The 22103-nt window shown below is 43.0% G+C and overlaps 1 protein-coding gene across 5 annotated transcripts in view; it reads right to left on the bottom strand.

The window, feature by feature from the left end:
* Positions 1-17521: 17521 nt before the first annotated feature.
* Slc43a3 (solute carrier family 43 member 3) overlaps positions 17522-22103 on the bottom strand; it is a 25903-nt gene continuing 21321 nt past the window's right edge. For all 5 annotated transcript variants that reach the window (XM_021152713.2, XM_021152723.2, XM_021152709.2 and 2 more), the window contains exons 11-13: positions 20575-20761; positions 19737-19851; positions 17522-18340 (exon numbers count right to left, since the gene is read on the bottom strand). In XM_021152713.2, coding sequence (XP_021008372.1) covers positions 18242-18340; positions 19737-19851; positions 20575-20761 — 401 coding nt within the window. In that variant the 3' untranslated portion in view covers positions 17522-18241. The remainder of the gene's footprint in view (positions 18341-19736; positions 19852-20574; positions 20762-22103) is intronic.

Here is a 22103-nt window from a genome sequence, read left to right as displayed (position 1 = left end):
ATGTAGCAATATGTCCTGCGACATGAATGACTAACAGCCTCAGGGGTCACCTCCCTCTCTGTTGGTGCACTTGGCAGAGGGAGTGCCATAGAAAAGTGTCCCGAGAAATGGGCCTGAGGAGCAGGCAATGGGCAGAATCCCTTTAGACCCCAAAAAGATCACTGGTACCCTCTTCCAGACTCAAGTTCTGCTCAGTTGAACTCCCTAGCCTCATAAAAAAGATGGAGTCTAGATCTGATCAACTGTCTTCGGGCTGGGCTTGGCCAACATTCTTGTGGGGCAGATAAAAGGTGGTGAAAGTGCCAGCATAATCCCAGGGGCACGGAGCCCAAGAGATAGGGATGAAGCCGTTGCTCTGTGAAACCAGCCTTGACAACAGCTTCTCTGGCACTTCCTCATTTAGATGTTCCAACAGGTGTTTAGATTAAGGTGTTCCACATTCTGGAGCTAGGAAAGGTCTGAGACATGAACTGGTCCAGCCTCTAAGTATCTGATGTGGAAGGATACCCTGAATTACACTAGGTATCCTGATTCCTTCCGTCTGCTTCTCCTCAGCTGCAGCCTCCCTGGCCCAAGCCACCACATATGGTTTGAGGATATACTAAACCCATCATCCCCACAGTGACCATTAAGTCTCTCTGCTCACAAGCAAATAAATAACCTGATCTCATTGCTGCTGCTTGCAAGGCTGGAGCAGGGTCTTATCCACTGATCCAACTTCACTAGAGTGATAGACCCTCATCATACTGATCCCAGCTTTACTGACTAAGTTAAAGCCTTTGTGCCCACTCTATCTCATCTGCTGATCTCCAGATAATGGACATCCACTCATACAAGGCTTCTCTAAGAACTGTCTAGAGAAGACCACACATGCCACCATCATAGCCAGTTATTTGTGTTCCACGTCACTGTTTCCTTTTGCATTTTAGTTTTACTTTTGAAATTATATTATAATTATATTTTCCCTTGCCAGCTCCTCCTTCTAAGCCCTCTCATATAAATTTCCCTGCTCTTCTACAAATTCATGGCCTTAAAAAAAAGCTAATTGCTATCGCATGTGTGCATGTATGTGTGTATTCCTAAATATAACCTGTTCTATCTGTATAATGTGACTCCTATGTACATTTTCAGGGCTGACCATTTGGCCCCGGACAACTAATTTGTGTGTTTTTCCCTGAGGAAGGCTATCTCTCCCACTTCCAACTTTTACCAGTTGCCTATAGTTCTTTGTGTGTGGGGTTGGGGCTCTGTGGGCTTTTTCCTGTCTATTTTGGCATGTCCATTGGTGTCATCTTTGTTCAACTAACATATGGGCATTTATGTTAATGGGATTTTATGGGTATAGCTTCTGACACTAGTAAGAGACTAAATCTCACAGCAAACTCCCTGGTTCTCTGGCACTTAAAGTCTTTCTGCCTACTCTTCCTCAATGTTCCCTGAACGTTAGGTATGGGAGTGTTTTCTAGATGTATCCAACAGGATTGGGCTGCACGACTCTGCGTTTTGGTTGGTTGCGGTTTTCTGAAATGGTCTTTGGTCTCCATCTGTTGCCTATGGAAATGCCCTTGATGAGAGGGGAACACTACATGTATCTATGAAGATAAAGACAAAGGTTTATACGTTATTGTTAGGGATGATGATGGCTTAGGAAAGTAGAGCTTATAGATGCTTCTCCAATAACCATGACTTCACTAGCACTGAGTAGTTAGCTAGGTCTCCAGGGCCAGGCATGGTTTCCCTCTTGTTGAGTGTGTCTTAAGTCTAATTAGAGAGTTCTTGGTTGTCACCAAGATATATGTGCCACTATTGAACCCTTAGGGTTATCATGCCAGGCTGGTTATTGATGTGGTTCATAGGCATGGCATCACATCTCTCTCTCTCTCTCTCTCTCTCTCTCTCTCTCTCTCTCTCTCCGTGTGTGTGTGTGTGTGTGTGTGTGTGTGTATTATAGGTGTGTTTAGTTAATTAGCAGTGTAACTCCTTGTGGCTTTTCTGGGCATCCTTATTGTTACTTTTCCCCTTCCTTTCTTCTTCTGTATGCACCTCTCCTCCTTTCTTTGAAGATCCTCCCCTTTCCCATCATACCCTACTATTCTCCTCTCTTTTATATTCTCCCAACCCCCTATCCTGGCAATGATCCTAGTTTACTTTTCTGGTTTTTGCAGTTACTACAAAACTATGAACTCAATTCTGAAGATTCAGAGGTAGCCTTCACTGAAAGGGAACATGCAACATTTGTCTTTCTGGGTCTGACTTACCTCAATCAATAGGATCTTTTCTGGTCCCATCCATTTCCTCAAAACTAAATAATAGCGTTCCCAACTACATAGGTTCTACCTTTTAATTATCCATTTATCAGTTGTAGGACAGTTAGGTTGTTTCCATTCCCTAGCTATTGTGAATAAAGCTATAGTGAACATGGCTGAGCAAGTGTCTGTGGAGGAGATTGTTGACTCCTTTGGTCATATGTCAAGGAGTGCTATAGCTGGGCCATGCAGTAGATTTCTTTTTAGCCTTTTGAGAATTCTCCACACTGATTTCCATTGTGACTGTTCCACTCTGCAATCTTACCAACAGTGAATGAGGTCTTTCTTCCCCTGAGTCTCCTGCAGCATTTGTTTTTTGGTTGTTTTATTGACCTTTGCAATTCTGACAGGGGTAAGATGAAATCTCAAAGTTGTCTTGATTTGCCTTTTCCTCGTTTCTAAGAATGGTGAGCATTTTTTTTTTTACATATTTCTTTACCATTTTTTTAAATTACTCTCTATTTAGGTTTCAAACCCAGTTTTAAATGGGTCATTTTGTTTTGGCTCTTTGTGTTTTGAGTTCTTTATTCTGGAGAATAATACTCTGTCGGATGTATAGCTGCCAAAGATTCTCTCTCATTCTGTAGGCTTCCTCTTCACCTAGTTGGTTGTTTCTTTAGCTGTGCAAAAGCATTTTACTTTTATGAATTCTAACTTGTTGATTTTTGGCCTTAATTCTTGGGTAAATTGAGTCCTGTGCAGAAAGTCCTCTCCTATACCTATAACTGTCGGGCACCATCAATGTTTTCTTCTAGATGTTTCAGCGTTTCGTGTATTTGGTGAATTTGGAGTTAATTTTTATACAAGGTGAGAGATGCAGGTCTAATTTCATTCTTCTGTACGTGGCCATCCAGTTTTCCCAGCACCATTTGCTGAAGAGTGTGCCTTTCTCCAGTGTGTTTTTGGCATCTTAGTCAAATATTAGGTGGTTAAAGTTGCATGTATTTATCTCTGGGTCTTCAATTTTGTTCCACTGGTCTAAATGTCTGTTCTTCTGCAAGTGCCACATTGGCTTTACTACTACGGCTCTGGAATATATCTTAAGAACTGGAATTGTACTGTTCATTTTGCTCAGGAAATTGTTCTGGCTATCAGGGTCTTTTGTTATTCCACGTGAATCTTAGGATAGTTTGTTTGCTCGCTTGTTTTGTTTTTTGTTTTTTGTTTTCCATTTCTGTGAAGAGTGGGGTGGGGAATTTTATTGGGATTTCATTGAATCTGTAAATGGCTTTTGGTGGAATGGTCCTTTTCACACTCCTAATTCTGCCAACCCACAAGCATTCGAAGTCATTTCCATTATCTAGTGTCTTTATCTCTTTCTGCAAAGCTTTAAAGTTTGCACCATAGAGGCTCTTCACATCCTTGGTTTTGTTTATTTCCAGGTATTTTATTTTTAAGGCTGTCATGAATGAGAATATTTACATGATCTCCTCCTTTCTCTGTCTGTTGGTGGTGTGTAGAAAAGCTATTGATTTGTGTAAGTTCATTCTATATCCTGTCACATTATTCAATTTATTTATCTTTTCTAAAAGTTTTCTGGTAGATTTGGGGGAGCTCTAACATATAGTAGCATATCATCTACAAACAACTGTTTGAATTATTCTTTCCCTACTTGTATTCTTTAAATTCCTTCTTTTGCCTTATTGCTCCAGCTGATATTCCTAGCACAATATTGAAAGGGAATGGAGAAAGTGGACATACCTGTCTCATTCCTGACTTCAATGGGTTGTTTCAAGCGTTTCTCCATTTAGAATGGTGTTGGCTGTGGGTTTCTTGTATATACCTCCTATTGTGTAGAGGTATATTCTATCTAGCCTATATTCTCTAGGCATGTTGAATTTTGTCAAAGGTTTTTCTGCATCTATTGAGACGACCATGTGATTTTTGTCTTTAAGACCGCATGTGTGCTTTGTTATATTTGTTGAGTGCATGTGTTGAACTGGCCCTGCATTTCAAGGGTAAAGCCAATTTGGTCACCATGTATAATCTTTTCTAATACATGTCTGTGTTCTGTTTGAAAGTATTTTATTTTCTATTATTGAGTCTACAATCATCTGCAACAGTGACTCTCTCTCTCTCTCTCTGTGTGTGTGTGTGTGTGTGTGTGTGTGTGTGTGTGTGTGTGTGTGTCTTTACATGATTTATAGAAAAAGTTTGGGGGTGCTCCTCTTTCTTTTTTGTAATAAATTATGAAGGACAGATTATAGCTCTTCTTTGGATGTCTGGTAGAAATCTGCTGTGAATCCATCTGGTTCTGAACTCTTTTTAGCTGAAATACTTTTTAATAGTATTTCAAGTTCATCATTTGTTATGGGTCTATTTAGGTTGCTGGTTTCTGGGTTTAATTTTGGTGGTTTGGTTGAATCTGGAAATTCATTCATTTCTTACAGGTTTTCCATCTTAACAGAGTACAGGGTTTTAAATAGCTGCTTATGAGTTGTTAACTCTTTGGTGCCTGTCCTATTTCCCCATTTATTTCTGATTCTGTTCATTTGGGGCCCCTCTTTCTTTCTTAGAGTTAGTTGAGACAAGAATCTCTTGATTCTGTTTACCTTCTCAAAGAATTGGGTCTTAGACCTGTTGATTCTTTGTATTGTTTTCCTTTTCCATTTTGTTGATTTCTGCTCTGATTCTTATTATTTCTGGCCATCCACTGGGTTTAGCTTTAGTTTATTCTTGCTTTTCTAACTCTTCCAGTTGCATCACTAAGCCATTTAGTATGATCTTTCTGATTTTAGTGGAAGCATTTCAAGCTATGAATTCCCCTTGCAGATCGCTTGCAGTGTGTCCCAGAGGTTTTGTGCTTTTTGTGTTTTCCTCTTCATTTAGCACCAGAAAGTTTTTTCTCTTGATTTCTTATTTGGCCCATTCATCATTCAATAATAAGCTGTTTAATCTCCTCAAGTTTGCATGTTTATTGAAGGATTATTTGTTGTTAATTTTAAGTTTTTTGTGCACTGTGGTCAGAATACAGAGATTTTTTTTTTTAATTTAGAAAGATTTGTTTTGTGTTCCAGGCTGTGATCTGTTTTAGAAAAGCTTCCCCGTACTGCTGAGTAGTGTTGTGGCCTGCCCACAGTCCACAACACGAACGGTTCAACTGAGAATGGCAGTTCGAGCTGAAAAGAGAGGAATCTAGACGGGGCGGAAGAAAGAATGGGGCTAAGACGATTTCATGTTCAAAGCCCACCTTTTTAATTCCAACATTCAGTTATAAAGGAAGGGGGAGGGAACCCAATTTCCCGCCAAGTAACTCGGGATCCAGTAGTAGGACGAACACGTGTGTGCCTCCAAGCAGCAAAGCCGACAGGGTCCAGCAGTAGGCATGGCAGCACGAATGAGCAGGAAACTCCACCCTTGAGCAAGCAGGTTCAAGCAGGTGGGGGAAGGGAGACCACAGAGTAGAGTGTTTATTCTTTAAAATTTTGAGTAGAATATTCTATACATATCTGTTAAGTCCATTTGGTGTATAATGTCAATTAATCCTGATGGTTCCCTGGTTGTTGTTTTGGTTTTGGTTTTTTGGTTTTGGTTGGTTGGTTGGTTGGTTGGTTTTGGTTGGTTGGTTGGTTGGTTGGTTGGTTGGTTGGTGGTTGTTCAGATGAGCTGTCTACTGGAAAAAAAGTAGGGTATGAAAACACCTACTATTAATGGATTGGTATAAATCTGTCTATAAAATCCAGTAATCATTTTTAATAAAAATGGGTGCTCCAGAGTTTGGTGTATCTGTATTTAAGATAGTAATGCATTGTCTTCTTAGTTAACTGCTCCTTGCTTAGAATGAAGTGCCTCTCTTTCTGTCTTCTGTTTAGTTTTAGTTTGGAGTCTGCTTTGTTAGATATTAGGATGTCAGCACCTACTTTTCCTGATCTCATTTAATTGGACTACTCTCGTCCCTCATTTTATTCTAAGACATTGCCTATCTTAAAACTAAAATGTGCTTATTGGAGGCAACTTGAGAGGGATTTTTGTTTATTGATCCATTCAGTCAGTCTGTAGAAGTTTACTATAGAATTGGGGCCATTGATATTTAAAGTTATTATTTGTTTGGGGTTTTTTGTTTGCTTGTTTGTTTTCTGTTTTTTGAAACAGGGTTTCTCTGTGCAGACCAACCAGGCTCACCTCAAACTCAGGGATTTGCCTACTTCTATCTTTCAAGTGCTGGGATTAAAGGTGTGTGCCACCATGCCCAGCAACATTGGCATGTGAGTTAATTGTGGTCATTGTCTTGTTGATTTGAGGTGTTTTTTGTGCTCTTGTGGTATTTTGTGCTTTAATAATTATGGCTCCATATTTCCTGCTACAGTTGCTGATACCTCATTCTTCTCTTCAACCCAACATAATGCTTCCTGTATTTTGTTTAGGTTTGTTTTGTTTATTGTATATAAAAATTTCTAGGCTGTGTTATGGAAAAATTTTCTTCTCCTTCAATGATGAAAGATAGTTTTACTAGCTATATTATTCTAAATTTCAGACCTGGAATGTGTTGCTCTAGGCTCTTCTGGCTTTCAAAGTTCCCATGGACAAGGCAGCAGTTATTACAATGACTTTTCCTTTATATGTGACATCTGGTTTTTGTCTTCAACTTTCAATACTTTCTTTGTTATGTATTCTTAGTGTTTTAGCTGTGAAAAGCATGGGGAATTTCTTTCCTGGTCTTGTCTATTTGGTGTTCTGTGTACTTTTTGTATCTGTATGGGTATATGTTTTCTTACTTTGGGGATGTTTTCTTAAATGATCAAGGGAAGAGTTGGCCTATGTCATTGACTTAGGATTCTTCTCTTCCTCTATGAGCAAAATTCAAATGACTGTTTTTTTCATGGTGCTCTACAATTCCTGTGTGTTCTTTTGTTGTTGGTTTGGTTTGTTTTTTTTTTTAAATCATTTTCCACGTTTATTTGGCCTAGATCCTCTAAGTGGTCTTTGAGACCTAATATCCTATATTCTGTTGGATTCAGTGTACCTGTAAGACTTTAATTTGAGTTTTCTAGTTGAGTTATTGGGTTTTTCCCATTCCATCTTCATTTCAGCTTGAGTCATCTTCAGTGTTTCTATCTCCTGGTTGAATTCCATTCTCAAGTCCTGGACTCTTCATCATTTCAACTAGTCTAATGTTGGTGTTTTCATAGGCATCACTCAGACATTTATTCTCCTTAATTTCATTGAGCTATTTCTTTGCCTCTTCTTTAAACTCCTTGAATTCTTTTTTGAAGCTTATGATTTTTTTAAATTCTGTCTCCTGAAGCTCATCTAGGTAATTCTTATTGTCAAGCATTTCTACAGGACTGGTAAGTTCTGGAGAGAAGATGCTGGCTCGATCTTTCATATTGTGGTATTCTTGCAATGAAATCTGAGCTTGTGGACTTCCTTTGTTAGCTCAGACTTGGGCAGTGGACAAGAGTAGTCTGAGTCCACAGTTCTATTTCCTTCGGTGTTAAGTAAAAAAGTGTCTGTCTTGACCATTTGTTAGTCTCTTGTTTGCTGTCAATTTCTCCCTTACCCCTAAAAATAAATAAATAAATAAATAAATAAATAAATAAGATTGAAGTGGAAACTTAAGGGTTCTTTGGAAAGTCAGTTGTGTTGGAAGGTGTTTTGCTGGGTAAACACATGAGGGAGTGCTTTCCTTTCTTTTCCACTACCTCTGGTGGGTGGTGGGCTAGAGGGGGGAAGTTAAAGCATTTAAGAACCATTATTAAAAGCAGGCATTGAAAAAATTTTAAGTTACATAAGCTTCATTACACCAGACACCTTGTCTGTCATATTTACTACCTGCAACTCTGCCATAAATCATGCAAAATTTTCAATGATATGGTGAATTAATTAATCAATTGAACTATATACTCTGGAGAAAGTCCAGTTGAATTTGGATGAGAGTAAGGTCATTCATTTTGATTCCACAAATGTTTTCTGAGCTTACACTATCATAGAAACAATGATAGGCCTGACTCTGTGCTCTGAATCACTCATTTGCCGACTCACTCATTCATTCAACAACTACTTAGAAGGGGTTCTCTGCTCTCTGAGAGGTTTAATGTAACAAATAAATGTGGCACACAGAATAACCCTACAAGCAAACTGTTGCACTGCACTGGTGAGTAGTTAGAAGCACACAACATATCTAAACTGATAGCCCAAACTTCCAATACTACAAAAGTCATACAGCAGCCAAAGGTGGCAGAAAGAGCTCCCTTTAGGAACTGGCAATTAGCCTGGGGCAGGGTAAGGCAGGCAGAGAAGAACTTAAAGGACATGAGGCCAGCTCCATGGCTCATGTGGCCACCTGCCACCAAACCTACTGATCCAAATTAGATATCCCTGGGCCCCACATGGTAGAAGGAGAACTGAATGGGAGCCGGTACTGGTAAAATACGAGCCAGATAATAACTGTTTCTGTCTTCTCTGTCTGTCCCTTCTGCCAAGGCCCTAACTGTCAGTCCAATTGCCAAACTCAACAGACTGTCTTCAGTTCCTACTCTCCTTGGTTTCTGTTGCACATGGCACTTCCTCTTTCTTGATGTCCTCATCTTTAGAAACGTGTGTAGCCATTCTTTCTGAGTTTCTAAAGACAGGCCTCTCTTCTGCAAAGCTTAATGATAGAAACCACATGTTTCTTGGCAGTCTCCTCTCCAACTCCACATACTCTCTGTGGATAAGTCCATCTATGTTCATGACTCAAGCTAATGAGTAGATAGATATCAGTTCTTCCCCAGGTGTTGTCTGCAGCCCACATCTGCTGGGATCAGCAGACTCATCCAGAGAACCACCAAAGAGTGCCTCGATGTATGTTTCTCCTTGTGATTTCAATTCATCTTGGACTGAACTCACCTTCAGCGCATGTGTCCTATTCCTTCAGAAGGCTTATGAGCCAGGCCCCCAGACACGCATTTCTCTCAGCATCCTGGCCTCCCAGACTCAGAATAGTTTTGCTTACTTAGCATTCTAGTGGTCTCTAGCTCAAAATCCACATTCCTCTTATAATTCCAGGAGCTAGAAAGATGGCTCCATGGTTAAGAGCACTGACTATCCTTCCAGAGGTCCTGAGATTCCTAGCAACCATCTATTGTGGGATCTGAGGCCCTCTTCTGGTGTGTCTGTACACTGTACTCATATACAATACATACATACATACATACATACATACATACATACGTATGTATACATACATAAAATGCACATCAACAGCCTGAATTCTCAGCATCAATTTTCTCTATTTTCATATGTCTGTGACCAAACACACAACAAGAAGCAACTTAAGAAAAGATTGAGTTGGGCTTACAATTTCAATGGCTATCTCCATCCATCATGGTGGGAAGGCATGACAACAGGAACTTGAGGTGGCCAATGACATCACCCCTGCAGTCAGGGAGTAAAAAGAGGTGACTGCTGATGTTAGTCCACTTTCTCCTTTAATTCAGTACTAGACCTGAGTCTATGGGACAAGGGTCTGGAAACAATCAAACACAGAGGCCTGTTCCCATGAAGATCTGAACTCTAGTCCAGGTGACAATGAAGATTAATCTTCACACCAACTAAGTAAATTTGAGAAACATTTCTTGTCTAAGTCTGGCACAGCTAGAGTTAGGCAGACCTCTCTCAAATTTTAGGTAGGAATTTTAATGATGACAACAACAACTACTACTGAGGAAGTATTTTCAGTGTGCTATTGTAAGTGATTTGTATCATTTCAATACTTTAAGAGTAACACCAAGAGCAACTCTAAGAAGTAAGGAATATTATCTCTAAGTCAGAGACAAAAAGAGCAAGACTCAGCACCTAAGTGTCAGAGCTGACTTTGAGTCCAGAGCCCAAACTCATCTTCACGGCAGTGAACAGCAAAAGCTCTCATATTGACTCTTTAATGTGAGGTTGTGGCAGCCTATATAAGAAGCACTAAAAACATACTTTTAATATTCCTGGCTCTGCCACTTACAACCTACACCACATCAGCAGTGTCCTTGCCTCCTAGTCCCCTTCTGCCCATCTATGAGTTACAGATGACTACCTCCTGGGACTGCTTTAGAAACAAACATGGTGCCATTAACTACAGACCTACTGTGTGCTGGGGCCAAGCATGTTCATGGGTGTCTACACTGACCTTCACCACTCAGTGAGTAGGCGGAGTAGGTCTAACCATGAATGGAGTAGTAGGTCTAACCATGAATGGAGTACTATTCTTGCAAGGGCTAGAATTCTTGCCAGGACCTCCACTAACAATCCGACACGGCAGACCCATTCCAGGAATAAAGAAAGTGAGGCCTGAAAGACTGATGCTGTCATCCCCATTCCACTTGCTTGCAAATGACAGAGCTTAGGAAAGAATTCTAACTCAACTGTCACTCACAAGGAGACATTTAAGGGCTGTTTTACTTGTTCATTTTGGCAGTGTTTGCTGCATTGTGTAGCTCAAGGTGACCTCGACGGTGTGACCCTTCACCCTTCACCTCTTGTCCAGTGCTGTCATTTTCATCCAGCCTGAGTATCTTTTACATACAAGTTTATCACCTTGTGAATCAAGTCAGTTGCTCCCACTGAGAGTCTGATGGATACGCATTTGGAATTGTAATTCTGCGCTTGCCAGCTGCAGGCTCAGAGCTATGACTGTTTCTGTGACTGAGTAGGTAACCGATAGGGAAAAAATGGAGAAATTGGAGCCAGAAGGTGAAGGACTTACAGGAGATAACGATGGGTAGGGTAGAACTTACTCAGAGGAATAGATCGAACTATGTCACACTTAAGTGGAGCATACATTTGTAAGGTGATTTTTGCATCCTTCATGAAAACGCGGTGTGTCATTAATTATGGACCTACTGTGTGGCAGGGCCAGCATATTCATAGGGAGCCCCACTGATTTTCATTCCTCACTGAATAGGCATGATAACCTCCATTCTCAAGCATAAAAGAGAAAAAAAAAAAAAAAAAACAGATGGCTGTCTAACTCTCAAGGACACCTGGCCGGAGGACGTGAGAACAGCTCTCTCCTCTCCACCCCCTGGGCTCCAGAGAAATCAAGAGCCCTCTCCCAAGTACTGATATTTCTGTGCATTCGAATTTTCCACATTGACTGCTGGAGAAACAAACATGACACACACAAAAATGAATATGAAGATTGATATTTTCATTGACTTTGGCTTAAGGTTTTGGATAATGAGAGAGTCCGTTGTTTCCTTTTGCATTTTGAAGTTTTCCCATCGCAAGCAGCGAGGCAGGGTGTGCTCTACTTCACTAGGCAGAAACAAGCCTGAGCTAAGGCTCACAGGGTGGTTTCCCACCCCAACCTAAGGTGGTGGCTTTCCAGACTCCAGCAGGACTGAAATGTCCTCCCTCTGCTCTTCCCTTGTCACCGCAAGAACATCTGGAGCCATGATCAACACACCTGTGGCTAGGCAGGTGGTCTGTGTACTGTGTGCCAAGTCTCCTGTAAACAGCTGGAGGTTTCCTGTGACGCTTCATCTTTTTGTTACAGTTAAAACAAATGCTAGGGTTAAAACAAATGTGAAAGGTGGGTAGGTGCCAAGTCTAAGTTTGATCCCCACAAGGTAGAAAGAAAGAGCCAACCAACAGATGGAAGAAGAGAACCTACCTCCAGAGTTACCTCATGTGCACATTGTAACCCGTGCCCCTCCTCCACACAATAAATAAGTAAACATGTAATTTTAAAACTGAGTGTTAGGTCAGAGCAACAGGGTCAGAAATTGCAGAGCAGGGGAATATTTAAATTAGAAGACCTGCACCTGGATATAAGCTACGCAAGCTAACTAGATAGCAGGAAGGAAGAAGAAAAAAAAAAAGTGTGGTCTTGTCAGGTTTCAGCCTGACAATTCTTACCAAATCCTTCTCTGGGGAGTGTACACAGGGCACCAGTACTCTTTCACCTGGTAAAGTTAACTTTATGGGTAGCTACACCTAAATGTTGTAAGGTGAAACAGCATCTGGGTGAAACAGACTGAACTGTGGGTAAGCGTCTAGGAAAAATGTCCATTCTAGGGAGGCCATCATCCCCAGAGCTTCCTAAGGAAGCTTTGCATGGAGTTAAGGATGTGGTGGAAAGAAGGGAAGGCAAAGAGAGACAGGAGACTGAGACTTGTGAGTGTGTGCAGATGCTAGAGCAGCCTTTGCTACCATTCCTCGAGCCTGTCTCCTGCTAAAAAGCCATCTTCCCCACTTGTTCACTCTCCCCGGGGCCTCAGTGTGGATTCTTCTCCCTTGAGGAAGGTGTGGAGGTTAGCATCAGCAGGATGCCAGGAAGCCTCAGCTCCTTGTCCACAGCAACTCAGCTCCAGGACAGATCCCTGTTGTCATTCTACAGTGAAGAAATGGAGGGAGCCATACACGGCAGCCCCAGAGCTCCAAGATTCCAATGACAGAGCCTAAGGCAAATTGAGTCTTTAATTCCCATAATTTCTTTCTCATTCTTGTGGCAAAACTTACCGGAATTTTTACCTCCCCTATATCTGGGGAATGTGAGCTGTGGTGTGAGAAAGGGTTTTTCCCCCCAACCCCCACACTGCTGCCCCCAAGGTCACTGCTGGAACCTGCAACGCCTAGAGTCTTTCTCCCACACACATTGGACCCAGGAAACAAACTGTTATGGGAGACATGAACAAATGTTTGGGGTTAGAAAACAAAACTTAAAACCTCTGGAATGGGATCTGGTATAGGTGGCCATAGTCCAAGACGTTAAGACCATGCTGGTGAGTGAGCCTCACTGTGGGAAGCCACACAGGCTGCTTGTATGCCCAGAAGCAAAGAGGTCCCATCTGTGAGCTCTTTATCGGTCAACAAAACACAGGAACAGGCTTTGAAGTGGACAGAAATGTCATAGCAACGATGAATGTTAAAGGGAGGGCCTCTTACTGTCTCCTGAGAAGGGAGCTTAAAAAAAAAAGAAAACCACATGGCTCAAAGCACTGAATCTGGGAAAGTGTTGTCAGTACTGGGGCATTGACATGCAGTACCTTCAGCTGAATAAATTAGCATCAGATGATCAATGAGGATTAAGGGATGCACATCGGGTCATGACAGGAACCATGAGCCAGAGGCAGCATGGTGAAAGCATGCACCAGACCAGAAGTGAAATAAAAGTTTAAACTGTTTGTTTATTTGATTGTTTGTGTACATGTGGGGCATGAAACTGTAGAGGTCATAGGGCAACTTACAACAGTCCGTCCCCTCCTCCTACCATGTGGGTCCCCCAAGAATCAAACCCCAGTCATCAGGCTCAGCATCAAGTGCCTTACCCACTGAGCAGTCTCATCATTCACAACAATTTTAATAATGAGCAGACATTCTCCCCCTCGGGGTGTGTGTGTGTGAGAGAGAGAGAGAGAGAGAGACAGAGAGAGACAGAGAGAGACAGAGAGAGACAAAGAGACAGAGAGAGACAGAAAGACGGAGACAGAGAGAGTTGTTCCTCTGAGAGGGAATAGGGCTCTTTGGTAGTAGTTAAGAATAGAACTCAAGAGCTGGAGAGTGATTAAGAGCACTGACTGCTCTTCCAGAGGTCCTCAATTCTCAGCAACCACATGCTGTCTCACAACCATCTGTAATGTGATCCGATGCCCTCTTCTGGTGTGTCTGAGGACAGCTACAGTGTACTCACATACATAAAATAAATAAGTAAATCTTTGGGGGGAAAAAAGAATAGAATTCAAGAGGCAGCTTTCTATTTTGTTACAGAGTAAATCTCATAATACCCCCTGTCCTACTCGGAGACCATTTGAGGTGAGGCACCAGGGGTCATTAGGAGTCAGGCTCTGATTGCTCGAATAGGTTATTACAAGTCCCTGGGATCTGACTGCTAGAAAGTTTCCTTTTTATTTTTGGTCCTTTTATTTGGGGACTTTTTGTCTCTATCCATCACTCTCTGGAAACTCCCTTTGTGACAATTTTGCTGAGACTTGACAACATCTGGCCACTCTCTGACTTCTATTGTTCCCCACTCTCTAGTCTGCTTACTTAGTCTGTTCTATGACGCCAGGTGCTCTGGGACCCTTGTGCTGACAGCAGAAAGAAAGTAGAGGCACAACACCCCCAGAATATATGTAAGGACATAATACCCAGTGACAGGATGGATGAATATACAGGGAGTCGCAGCCATGTGATAGCATCATAAACAGCTGTTTAAAATCGTGATTTTGGTGACTATTTGATGACACTGGTTGATAACTTATAAAATGTTTCATAAGGTTATAAACATTGGTAAGCTCACTGGTTTCAACTTATAAAATAGGGCGGATTACATACACTTCTCTGGCCAAACAGGCCTCAGGAGAACACCATACAAATCCCTAAGCCAATTGCTAACTAAGCTCCCTGTGAACAGTACTATCCCCTAGTGGAGGCTCACCATGGGGCCTAGTGAAGACAGTTGCCTCTGCTCTCTGCCAGAGGCTGGTGGCTGAAGTCCAGGACTAAATGAAAGTGCAATGAGTCAACTCAAACTCTGAATCCTGTGCTGATGGCTTCCTGCAATGAAACACCAGTAGATCTCTTCCAGGACGAGGCTGCCCAGGGACAGAGCTTTACATAGAGTCCCAGGGGAGGAAGTCTGCTCTCACTTCTTTCTTGCTTAGTTTCTCAGGAATCACCTCTAACTCTCAGGAAAGGAGTGTTTTCTGCATGTCTCAGAATTTTCAAGCATTTTTTTTTTTTTTTAAAAATGGAAGTTCTATTGTTTATATTCCTATCTCACATAACATATCCATTTCAAGTATAAAACTCAGTGCCATCACCTCCCTCAATTCTTATTATTTATGATCTATTTTTGTGGTATTATGTTTTCTGAGACAGAGTCTATGTAGCTTAGCGTGGTTGTCCTGGAATTATGAAGGCCAAGCTGTCATCAAACTCACAGAGATCTGTGTCTCAAGGGCTAGGTTTAAAGGTCATGTGTAGACCAGGACTGCTTGCTTTCTTTCTCTTCCTTTCTCTCTTCCTTTCTCTCTTTCTCTCTTTCTTTCTTTCTTTCTTTCTTTCTTTCTTTCTTTCTTTCTTTCTCTCTCTCTCCTTTCTTTCTTTCTTTCTTTCTTTTTCTTTCTTTCTTTCTTTCTTTTTCTTTCTTTCTTTCTCTCTCTCTCTCTTTCCCTCTCCTTTCTTTCTTTCTTTCTCTCTCTCTCCTTTCTTTCTTTCTTTCTTTCTCTCTCTCTCTTTCCCTCTCCTTTCTTTCTTTCTTTCTTTCTTTCTTTCTTTCTTTCTTTCTTTCTTTCTTTCTTCATCTCAAGACAGGGTTTCTCTGGCTCTCCTGGACTTACTTGGTAGACCAGGCTGGCTTCAAACTCACAGAAATTTGTCTACCTCTGACTCCCAAGAGCTAGGATTAAAGGTGTGTACCACCACACCTGGTTTTGCTTTAAACCTTCCTACCTGCTATTCTTGTTTCCTTCCAATTGGCAATGAGGCTGGAACAAGGGAAAATCATTCATCCAATGGCCATTCCCTCTACATGCTGACTGGTTTTACATTGGCTTGACACAGTCTAACCAACTCAAGGGAGGGAATCTCAAATTCTTCCATAAGATCCAGGTAAAGGGCATTTTCTTCCTTAGTGATTGATGGAAGAGAGCCTCCTTGCCTATTGTGGGTGGTACCACCCCTGGGCTGGTGGTCCTTGGTTCTATAAGAAAGGAGGCTGAGTAAGCCGTGAAGAGCAAGCCAGTAAGTAACATCCCTCCATGGCCTCTGCATCAGCTCCTGCCTCCAGATTCCTGCCCCATTTGAGTTCCTGTCCTTCAATGATGGACTATGATGTAGAAATGTGAGCCAAATAAATCCTTTCCTCCTCAATTTGCTTTTGGTCACAGTGTTTCATCATAGCAACAGTAACTAACCCTAAGGAAGATGCTCTATAATCTTTAACTAACAGTCTGTACACAGCAAGCACTCCATCAGGTGCAACTCAGATACTGTGCGAGTCCCAAAGTTTTGTTGCCCAAGTCAAGCAGTCTGATGCTGGTCACCAAGGAAGGTGTGACCAAGTGTTAAGACTCCCTGCTGCTAGAAAGCCCAAGGAAGGACTTCCTATAAGTTTGAACACAGTGGGTTACCAAGCAGAGAAAATTGACTTGCCTACACAGAGGAATCAGCAAACAAAGACAGAGACCAGGGCCCTTGGTCCACAGAATGGGCTGTGCTTCCCTAAGGATGGAAGAGGAGGAGGCAAGATTGAGGGATCACATTGCAAGGAGCCTTGAAGGACAGACTGAAGCCTGTAGGTCACAATCCTTTTGGGGTCACATATCAGATATCCTGCATATCAGATATCTACATTATAATCCACAACAGTAGTGAAATTATATTTATGAAGTAGCAAAAGAATAATTGTAAAGTAGGGGGTCACCACATGAGGAACTATATTAAGGAGTCACAGCATATAGGAAGGTTGAAAGCCACTGCTCTAGATGCATCTGAGAAGAGTAACAAGGCCAAAACCATGCCTTTGAACTCTGGTATCCATCTTCAGACCCAGGTACCTAGACTCCTTTGGACAATTCTTTCAGCACCCCACCGGAAGAAAGAAAAGCCATGTGTCTGTTCATCCCGACCTACATCCCCAGTACCCAAGATAGCACCTGATTGTAAAGGAACAGTGAACTGTTGCTGAGTGACTGGATGGAAAGATAAATGAATCTATCAGCTGACCCTCTCTCTTCCTGTTACCTTTTTACAGCTTCCCTTTTTTGCTAGGTAGAATTAAAAAAAAAAAACAAAAACAAAAACAGGAATGTTCTGGACTTTCCAATCTTGCCCACCTCCATCTCCCGACTTGCTCTTCTCAGATCTGGTCCTGAGTTAATAAAGAAGTGGTATTCACACACACCTATCTTTCTTCTCGAGGTCACCCTCGGGGTCAGGAATGAAACTACCCCTTGCAAGTGAGAGATCTGTGACTCAGTAGTTATGGGGTTTTCCTAGGAGCTGCTGACAGAACTGAGACTTATATGTGGACCATCTGAATACAACTAGTGCCATGAGTCAGGCAAACAGGGTATTGACTGAGGTTGAAGGCGATAGAGAGGGGAGGGCCTCCAAGGACCCAGAAGCTTGCCCCACCCCTGTGCCCCCATTCTGTGTCAGGCTGCCATGCTACAATGTACAGCCAGATCCCTCCACCTCCACCTTGCACCCAGTCCCCAAAGGTGACACCTCCCCACAAGGACACCAGTGCACTGGTGCAAGCACATGCTCATACAAACGCAAAGAGGCAGAAGCAGTAGTTGTCTTAAACATAGAGGCTTTATTACTGTATAAAAGTATTCCCTAGAAAAATTATTTATTTGTTTAATGTGTATGGATGTTTTGTCTGCATATATGTCTGTGCACAAGCATGCAGTATCCATGGAGGGACTGCAGTCACAGTTTGTGAGCCACTATGTGGGTGCTAAAAATCAAACCCAGGTCCTCTGGACGAGCAGCCAGTGCTCTTAAGAGTTAAGCCATCTCTCAAACCCCAAGCTAATTATATATAAAAGCTGCCCTAAGTCAATGAATAGCCCTTTTCCTGAAGAGGAGACATTGCTCACAGGCAGGATACAAAGTGCTGTTCAAAACCTTTCTGGCTAGCCAGTCAGTTGGATCCCAAGTCCTTTGGGGTAGCCTGACTCTGTGACATATCTCCCTGTCCCTTGCAATGAGCTCTGCTGTGGCCCTGTGCGGGGAGTAACTAAAAATTCATCCAAATCTTTGCTTTGGGTTGGTGTGAAGGCTGCTTGGCCACTGAAATTCTCGTCTTGGAAATCAAAGTCCTGGGTGGCATCTGAATGCCTTGGTTTTTGTTTCTGGTTTTGGTTTTTGTTTGTTTCTTGTTGTGGTGGTGGTGGTTTAAGAGAAACTAGGACTGCCTGTTACAGTTCTCCTGGGTAGGCAGTCTTTGTAGATACTGGATCATCAAAGTCCAGTAATGAGCAGGAAAGGCATCGTCAAGGCTAGAGGGTGGACTAGGCATCCACAGACGATTTTGTCTTCTCAGCACGGCACTCACGGTAAACCAGGAAGGGATGGACCAATGTCAGAAAAATGGCAAGCCCCATCGATACCTGGGGAAACAGGAAAGAGGGGCCACTCCAGCAACGCTGAGTTATTCCCATCACCAACAGAAGGACCAAAGTCCTACTTGGTCTATGGTCTATTTTCTACCTAGACATTAAGGTGACCTGAAGGACTTTAGGTCTGTTTTCATATTTTTTTTTCTTTCTTTCTTAAGACAGGCTCAGGCTGACCTTGAAAGTCTAATCCATCTCCCAAGTACAGGAATTATAGGATGTACCACCATGCATGACTTAAGTCAGTGCTCACGATTGAACTCAGGGTCTTGTGCATGCTAAGCAAGCCCTCTACCAATAAGCCGCATGCCAGCCTCTTTTAAACCCATTTCAAGGATGAGGAAGCAATGGCCTAGAGGGCACTAGTGAGCTTTCCCTGGTCCTGTGAGATGCTGGAGAGGCATCAGTTAGACTACATCTAGATGCTGAGTTAGGGCTCTTGATGCTGTCAGCATAGTCTTGTTTCTTCTAGTGACAGACTTATATACTTACTCTACGCTTTGAGCTTTAAAAAATTTACTACATTTGTGTGTGTGTGTGTGTGTATGTATATCTGTGTTTGTGTATCTGTGTATATGTATCTATGTGTGTATGTGTATATGTACACATGTGTGTACGTGTGTGTGTGTGTGTGTTCAAGTGCCATGGAGCACATGCGGAGGTCAGAGGACAACTTGTAACAGTTGAGTCTTTCCTTCCACCATGGGTCCTAGGATCCTAGCAAGCGTCCTTACCCACTGAGCCATCTCTCCACCCTGATGGTCTCTTCTTAATGAGGCAAGCAGGTTCATCAGTGACCAGAACACTGACTCCCGAGTGCAGAGACCTCTATGCCTTCACTGACCATGAGTATGAGTATCTGAGTTTATAAGTCATTTAATCTCTTTGGTCTGCAATTTCCCCAAAGCTTGGAGAGCCTTGACTACCTCCTAGGGTTGGGCCCTTAGCATCTACTGATCAAAGTTCCTGTCCTCAGACAAATGTTGTATATGCCATAGTCTCAGCTAGAAGTCAGGGTTAGCCTGCAGGTAGAAAACCCTTTGGCTTTGAAATTCTGAGAGGATTTTGCATCCTATTCTAGAGTAATACATATTTGTCCATACTCACAAACTCTTCTCTTCAGGCTTTCTGAGAAGTGGTAGCATGTCAATCCTACAACCTTAGGAAGCCCCAGCTTGAGCCAGGTCTCTGCCTGTGACCCTAGTTTGAGAAGTGAAACCCTAAATAGTTCCTTTTTGCACTACTGAAGCCTATAACACATCCAGGCCTCCTGAGCCAGCTTAGAGCGCCCCCTGCTGGGGCCCTGTGCAATAGGTCCAGCCTGGGTAACCTTTCTAGTCAAGGGGCCTACACACAGGCTGGCCAGAAATGGACCCTGCGTGGTACTCACATACACCGCGTTGCTCTCAGGGGAGACTTTGAAGAGGGGGAACTGTAGCAGAGACACAATAGCTGACAAGGCCATCACCAGCCCAAAGAGCTTTCCAAAATGCTCTGAGGGAAATCTAGGGAGAGAAAGATAGAGGTTGCAGTGAATTTTACAGATTCCCCCCCACAGCCCCCACAACTTCTCCCACTCCAAGCAGGGGCCTGATACTTGAGAACATTTGTCAGCCAACTCCCCTGTCCTAGACCTGCCCTTCACCCATCCATGCAAGCCCTTTCTTCTCCCACTCTTCTCAGTTCTAACCCCAAGACACAGAGCAAATACTAACTGAGCCCTACGGGAACAGAAGGGACCCAGGCCCAGGCTAAGCCTACGAAGGTCTTAGGGAAAAGACAGATGCTGGCGTTATCAAAAGAAGCAAGAATGGAGTGCCAAGGACACAAAGATGGGAAAATACCTTTCTGCCTCTTCTCTGGGAGAGGTAAAACAGAGGTGGGTAGTGAAGGGAAATAAGAGTTCACGGAGTAGACAGAGATTCTTCCTGGACACGGAGGCTCTGCTGTGTGAATGCTCCTTCCTTCCCACCTGTATCCATACCCAGCCACGGCCCCTTCTACACACACCCTCACCTCCATGTGAATGTTCATCCTTCCCACCTGTATCCATACCCAGGCACGTCCCCTTCTACACACACCCTCACCTCCATGTTAATGCTCCCTCCTTCCCACCTGTATCCATATTCAGCCACGGCCCCTTCTAAATGCACCCTCACCTCCAGGACCACCTCACCCCACAATTTCTTCATGGCCAGCCAACTCTCCTTCTCTTTAAGCTCACTTACGCCAGCGTGAGGAAGGCAGCATTGCATCCATACAGGAAGGAGCGGCTGACCACTTGCAGGATGAAGGTGGCGTACTGTAGCTGCATGACAGGAATGGAGGCACACAGGGCAAAGCCCAGGGACAGCAGAGACGTCAGAGCCAGTGAAGGCACCATGGAGCAGAGAGCCACAGCCTCAGACGAGGAACCTGGTTCAAAAGGAAATAGGGGTGCCTGTAATTGTACCCAAAGGAGAGCAGGAAACGCCAAGAAAGACCAGAATGAACCAAAGAAAGCCAGATCATATCTCAACACCAACTCCTCAGAGTTAATAACTCTCCTCCTACATGTCAGTCAAATGTGTCTGATCGTCTCAGTTCCACAGGGCTTCCTAACTCGCTCAGAGATACAGTGGCCTCTGAACAGGCTCCATGCCCACCGATGCCCCCTGCAACCCAGAACCAGGGACCACACCCACCGATGCCCCTGCAACCCAGAACCAGGGATGATGATGGTGATAATAATGATTGTTTATACAGAACTGGTAATAGCAAGGGACTAAAGCAACCCAAACTGTCGCCAACAGAGGCACATGGCACCAAGTACAAGCCAGCCACATAAGAGAGAGCTGGGCAGCAGTTATCGGGGTGAGGAGGGTCTCAGAATAAAGAGAGGGTCATAGAAAAGACAACTGCACAACTGTGTGAATGAAGCTCTGCGTTTGATCTAAGCAAGGGGCACACATATATGTTTACATAGGTGATCGCTGTATTTTAAAGACCATAAGGAAAGGAGGAAAGAAAGGAAAGCAACTAGCAGGAGGAACTGTACGTCCCCCTGTTTTGGTTTTGAAGAAATGTAACTGCTTAACTTGTGAGTGTTTTCAACAAAATTCAAAGAGGAAACAAGCAAGCGAAGCGATCCCAAAATATCAGGAACAAACAAACAAAAACACGAGAGCAATGAACATAACTGTGTCCAGTTGGACTCATGTGCATGTGGGCAGCATGTGCACATATATGTGAGTATGCACGTGAGGTCAGTGAAATATAAGAAAGGAGATGGTGGGAGTGCAGAAATAACCCCTATGCGAGAGGGTGACATGTTGGCAGGAAGGGAGACTATCTGGGGAGGATGAAGACCAAGGGTGGCAGTGGGCGCAGGGGGGCAGCAGGAGAGAGAGATGAATAAGAATGGTACATATTGAACATACACAATGCCATTGTATATGTATACAATGCCATTGTCATACATATTGAAAATAAGAAATGTCATAATGAAGCCCACCTCCCGCCATGAGAACTTTAAAAATTAATTTAAAAAAAGGATCAGCATACAAAGAGAGAGAGGACACCTGTCTTAGTCAGGGTCTCTATTCCTGCACAAACATCATGACCAAGAAGCAAGTTGGGGAGGAAAGGGTTTATTCAGCTTACAGTTCCATACTGCTGTTCATCACCAAGGAAGTCGGGACTGGAATGCAAGCAGGTCAGAAAGCAGGAGCTGATGCAGAAGCCATGGAGGGATGTTTCTTACTGGCTTGCGTCCCCT

The sequence above is a fragment of the Mus caroli genome, chromosome 2, assembly GCF_900094665.2.
Source record: "Mus caroli chromosome 2, CAROLI_EIJ_v1.1, whole genome shotgun sequence".
NCBI classification, from domain to species: Eukaryota; Metazoa; Chordata; class Mammalia; order Rodentia; family Muridae; genus Mus; species Mus caroli.
This window is presented reverse-complemented; position numbering and strand designations above follow the sequence as displayed.